This window comes from Salmo trutta, chromosome 7 (genome assembly GCF_901001165.1).
Source record: "Salmo trutta chromosome 7, fSalTru1.1, whole genome shotgun sequence".
NCBI lineage: Eukaryota > Metazoa > Chordata > Actinopteri > Salmoniformes > Salmonidae > Salmo > Salmo trutta.
Genome location: NC_042963.1, coordinates 55,852,745 through 55,858,763, shown reverse-complemented (window position 1 = coordinate 55,858,763; position 6,019 = coordinate 55,852,745). Strand labels below are relative to the sequence as shown.

General features: G+C 42.2%; 1 protein-coding gene across 3 annotated transcripts in view; it reads right to left on the bottom strand.

The window, feature by feature from the left end:
* Positions 1 to 517: 517 nt before the first annotated feature.
* LOC115196569 (anoctamin-3) overlaps positions 518 to 6,019 on the bottom strand; it is a 112,785-nt gene continuing 107,283 nt past the window's right edge. For all 3 annotated transcript variants that reach the window (XM_029757409.1, XM_029757410.1, XM_029757411.1), the window contains exon 26: positions 518 to 5,591. In XM_029757409.1, the coding sequence (XP_029613269.1) occupies positions 5,412 to 5,591 (180 nt within the window). In that variant the 3' untranslated portion in view covers positions 518 to 5,411. The remainder of the gene's footprint in view (positions 5,592 to 6,019) is intronic.

Genomic DNA, 6,019 nt, shown 5'->3' with positions numbered 1-6,019 from the left:
TCTGCTTCAGTCTAAGCACACATTCTGTGTGTTCCAAATGGCACCCTTTCATTGGGGCCCTGGTCTAAAGTAGTGCACTATATAGGGCCCTGGTCTAAAGTAGTACACTATATAGGGAATAGGGTTCTATAGCGCTCTGGTCTAAAGTAGTGCACTATATAGGGAATAGGGTGCCATTTGGGACACAGACACTTTACAATACTGTAAAACCTGGCGGAAGCAATCAAGAGTGCAGGTGTTTTTCATGTACTCCAGGAACACAAAACGAGGTGTGAATATGAATCTACTTCCTGGAACACAAAACGAAGCGTCAATATGAATCTACTTCCTGGAACACAAAACGAAGCGTGAATAAGAATCTACTTCCTGGAACACAAAACGTGGCGTGAATATGAATCTACTTCCTGGAACACAAAACGATGCGTGAATATGAATCTACTTCCTGGAACACAAAACGAGGCGTGAATATGAATCTTCTTCAACACACTCAAACAAAAAGAACATTCCGAACAGTTGATTCAAAAGATAAATCCATGATTTATTACAGAAAAAGTGTGATTGATATCTGATTATATTCCATCTTATTTAAGCATGTTTTTCCATGTATACAGTGATGATGAGATAACAGTGTTCAGTGTTGCTGCACCTCATGTTAGAACAATTGATGACATGGTATAGATAGTAAATCCAAGGTCTACTGGGCTTCCGCAGGGGCGGTTTCAGGGACATTAAGACTAATCCTGGAATAAAAAGCATTTATTTTTATGGTGACTCCATTGATCTAGCTTTTTGGTCCAGAACTAAGCTTCACCTGTGTCTGGGAAACCGTCCCCCCAAAAATTGCAAGAGACTCAACTAAAACCGTTCTAATTCCCATGACCCACCACATTCATTTGATCTTTTTCATTCATCCTTTTTAACCTGGTGAGTCCAAAAACAATATAAACAAAATATTTTCAGCCAGATTCCAGTATTAAGCTTCAAACGAGGAAGGTTTTGCTGCATCCGTCCTAGAAACATGACTAAGCTTTATGACGACGTATAAAAAACAAAATGCAACAAAATGCTCTTCTTCAAAAACGTCTTGGGAAGAAATACTATCAATCAGTACTTTAATAAATCAACAATCTATTATCTTGATTGATTAACATCATGTATGATCAATCACGATGAAATAAGAAACTATTTTCTTTTAACAGAATAGAGACACATTGCTTTCCAAGGCTTGTTGATTTAACACAGGTAAACTCTGGCTAAAAGCAGTCATGCATAGATTTACAATAACCAATCACATCGAAGGGAATATGTTTTCTGACCAACCACATCGAAGGGAAGATGTTTTCTGACCAACCACATCGAAGGGAAGATGTTTTCTGACCAACCACATCGAAGGGAAGATATTTTCTGACCAATCACATTGAAGGGAAAATATTTTCTGACCAATCACATCGAAGGGAAGATGTTTTCTGACCAACCACATCGAAGGGAAGATATTTTCTGAGCTTGAACATTCCTTAGTCAATCAATCCAAAAACCCACACAATCTCAATCAATTCCATATAAACTGGACTTTACATGAGGAAACAAACATAGCTACATTTAGCAAATATTGTTTTTAACTGTATTAAATGTATTAAAAAACATCAGACTACACATGATGTACTGGTATGGTTCTGGTATGGCTCTGGGCTAGCTATATGTGATTATAATAACGTCAACTCTGGTATGGTTCTGGTATGGTTCTGTATGGTTCTGGTATGGTTCTGTATGGTTCTGGTATGGTTCTGTATGGCTCTGGTATGGTTCTGTATGGCTCTGGGCTAGCTATATGTGATTATAATATCAACTCTGGTATGGTTCTGGTATGGCTCTAGGCTAGCTATATGTGATTATAATAACATCAACTCTGGTATGGTTCTGGTATGGTTCTGGGCTAGCTATATGTGTTCATTTGATACAATAAATTAACAAATCATGCTTTTTAACTTCAATTTAAGGATCTTGATCGTCTGACTTATGACTGGCGGTGCGTCATAGTCCTGCAAACGCTAGAGTGCAAAAAATATTTTAAAAAGCAGAAGAATACCTATCGATTGATTCTAAGGAACGATGATAAAAAGTGAATCTGCCAAACATTCAGAGGACACGTTTTACATTCATAGAAATATGATTACTAGAATGGGAAAAGCCCATGAGAACAGGGAAGATTGAAAGGGAATTTCGGTTCTACTAATTATATTTCTATGGTTACATTGCCTTGATTTCAGGTACAGAGAAGTGAACGTCATGCTGATCAATTGCATTCAGAATCGCTACAAAAATATTACACACAATCATAAATAATACATTTGAAAAGTTTATACATAGGAAAAAGTAAAACAGTTTAATAGAAAGTGTATATACAGAACACAGCAAAGTAAAATAGAAAATAACAGTTAAACATGAAATAATGTACAATAAAAGTAACAACAAGTAGAGTTGCAAAATTCCAGCAACTTTCCCAAAATTCCCAGACATTTTCAGAGAAATCCTGTTTAAAAACAAGTGAAGTAAATTATTTGTCCCGATCAAGACAGTCTGTAATCCCCTTAAAGACACAGTCTGTAATTCCCTTAAAGCCACAGTCTGTAATTCCCTTAAAGCCACAATCTGTAATTCCCTTAAAGCCACAGTCTGTAATTCCCTTAAAGCCACAGTCTGTAATTCCCTTAAAGCCACAGTCTGTAATCCCCTTAAAGCCACAGTCTGTAATCCCCTTAAAGACAGTCTGTAATCCCCTTAAAGCCACAGTCTAATTGTCTGTTTAAAAGTATGCACAAATGAAGGCGTTCCAGCGTTCCACTCCACTAAAGCTTCTAAAGCACAGCACAAATGCCATAAATCTTAACGCTGGGATGTGGTTGGCCTCTGGGCCTTCAGGACTGTATGTGTGGCTGGTCTCTGGGCCTTCAGGACTGTAAGTGTGGCTGGTCTCTGGGTCTTCAGGACTGTAAGTGTGGCTGGTCTCTGGGTCTTCAGGACTGTAAGTGTGGCTGGTCTCTGGGTCTTCAGGACCGTAAGTGTGGCTGGTCTCTGGGTCTTCAGGACTGTACGTGTGGCTGGTCTCTGGGTCTTCAGGACCGTAAGTGTGGTTGGCCTCTGGGCCTTCAGGACTGTAAGTGTGGCTGGTCTCTGGGTCTTCAGGACTGTAAGTGTGGTTGGCCTCTGGGCCTTCAGGACTGTAAGTGTGGCTGGTCTCTGGGTCTTCAGGACCGTAAGTGTGTTTGGTATCATGTACAGTACAGTTCACTACAGGACTCACATTTGCTATTGGTTTTATAGTTCTCTAGTTTGCAGCACTATAATCAGAGGCGAATAAATACAAGAGTTTGACAGTGTATATAGTGTTTTCATATCACATTCCTCCAAAACAGAATCCTTGGGGGGACAAACATTTCAGAGTTTGTTGTTGTAAGCCACAATGGAGAAAAATGACAGAATATATTTTTGTGCACGTACAGTAAAGCATTTGCAGCACAAACAGGCATGTGTGATGTCTGTGACTCATTTTGTGGTTGGTTAAAACTGTAGTATGGCAGCCATACACCCTATTAACATCCCAAACCCAGGACAGTCAAACTCAACAGTCTATATAATAACGTCTAAACAATCACACAGAATAGAAACGTACAGTAAATCAAGACATGGATGTTGTTTATCCAGAAATACCAAACTAAACGAACCATGCGTTTTATATGATTTAAATAGAGAGAATTCAACCTCTATCAGATGTGTTTTTCAGCTTTTGTTTGACAAATTAACCAAAAATACTTGAACGAATCAGAATGCTTTGAGGGCAATATTAATTACAGTCATTTTGCATAAACAACACTATTATTGTCCATTGTTATTTTTGGTAGCCACATACATATGTCACCAGAATCACTTTAGCAACAATAATAATGACCATTAGTGTCATAGAGCAGTAGGACACACAGCCAGGACCTAGCCTATCCAGGAACTAGCCTATCCAGTAACTAGCCTATCCAGGAACTAGCCTATCCAGGAACTAGCCTATCCAGTAACTAGCCTATCCAGGACCTAGCCTATCCAGTAACTAGCCTATCCAGTAACTAGCCTATCCAGTAACTAGCCTATCCAGTAACTAGCCTATCCAGGACCTAGCCTATCCAGGAACTAGCCTATCCAGGAACTAGCCTATCAAGGAACTAGCCTATCAAGGACCTAGCCTATCCAGGACCTAGCCTATCCAGGAACTAGCCTATCCAGGAACTAGCCTATCCAGGACCTAGCCTATCCAGGAACTAGCCTATCCAGGACCTAGCCTATCCAGTAACTAGCCTATCCAGTGACTAGCCTATCCAGGACCTAGCCTATCCAGTAACTAGCCTATCCAGGACCTAGCCTATCCAGGACCTAGCCTATCCAGTAACTAGCCTATCCAGTGACTAGCCTATCCAGGAACTAGCCTATCCAGTGACTAGCCTATCCAGGAACTAGCCTATCCAGGAACTAGCCTATCCAGTAACTAGCCTATCCAGTAACTAGCCTATCCAGGAACTAGCCTATCCAGTAACTAGCCTATCCAGTAACTAGCCTATCCAGTAACTAGCCTATCCAGTAACTAGCCTATCCAAGTCCACAAGGAAACAAACGCAGCCATGTTGTGATCTGCACCGGACCGGACCGGACCGGACCGGAGTGTGGTAGGTCATCGCAGGCTGCTAGTCTAGCTGCAACATAGAAATAGAGTGACATAGAAAGGGACAGACTGCAATACCCCTCAGACCACAGCACTCCATACGGCTACCAGTCAAAACCACCGCGGACCAGTGAACTGATCTGCACCCCTTGTTCTGCATAGTCAACATTACACAGGTAGGTATGGGGACAGGGACACGGGGACAGAGAGGGACGGGGACAGAGAAGGATGAGGACAGAGAGAGATAGAGGACGGGGACAGAAGATGGGGACAGGGATAGAGGACAGGGACAGAGGACGGGGACAGAGAAGGATGGGGACAGAGCGAGATAAGAGGATGGGGACAGAAGATGGGGACAGGGATAGAGGACAGAGGATGGGGACAGAGGATGGGGACAGAGGAGGATGGTAGAAGGACCTCTGGTAACCGAAGAGGGCTTCTTTGGTATGCAGAAGGGAGAATGGGAGTGCTTATGTTGTGTGTATGTGTATATTTTGGTGTGTGTGTTGGTGTGTGTGTGTGTGTGTGTGTGTTGGTGTGTGTGTGTTGGTGTGTGTATGTGTATGTGTGTTGGTGTATTGGTGTGTGTGTATGAGAGAGTATGTTGGTGTGTATATTCAGTGTACTGTATATATGAGTGTATATGCTGTAGGTATGCAGACGAGGTACTGTATGTAGTACAGGGGGACGTAACATAACATGACCGACACTAAGGCCACTCGTAGTCATATCTCCTGCCGTTCTTCCTCTCCTTTTGCAGATGTTCCAGCTCTGCTTCATACATCATCTCCTGCATCAGGTACTTCTCCCTCCGCATGCGGTCGCACAGACTCTTGGGCATGTCTGGGATCAGGTACGCGATGAACGACTTGATGCCAAACACCAGGTGCTGAGGAGAGAAACGGAGGATGAAGAAATAACTTTGTTTGTCCATTGACATTTTTCAGATCACAGAAAATCAACACAGGCAAACATAAACTCCTTGAAGAGATTTACAGGGTAGGTGACACAGCATCTAGGAGGACCAGAGGACTGGTGAACCTCTATATCTCAGCAGTATGTGAAATATGCGCATATAGATAGAGAGATATAGAGGGATCGAGAGAGAGAGACAGAGAGAGAGACAGAGAGAGAGAGAGAGACAGAGAGACAGAGAGAGAGAGAGAGACAGAGAGACAGAGAGAGAGACAGAGAGAGAGAGAGACAGAGAGAGAGAGAGAGAGACAGACAGAGAGACAGAGAGAGAGAGAGCGAGAGAGACACAGAGAGAGACAGAGAGACAGAGAGAGAGAGAGAGAGAGAGAGAGAGAGACAGAG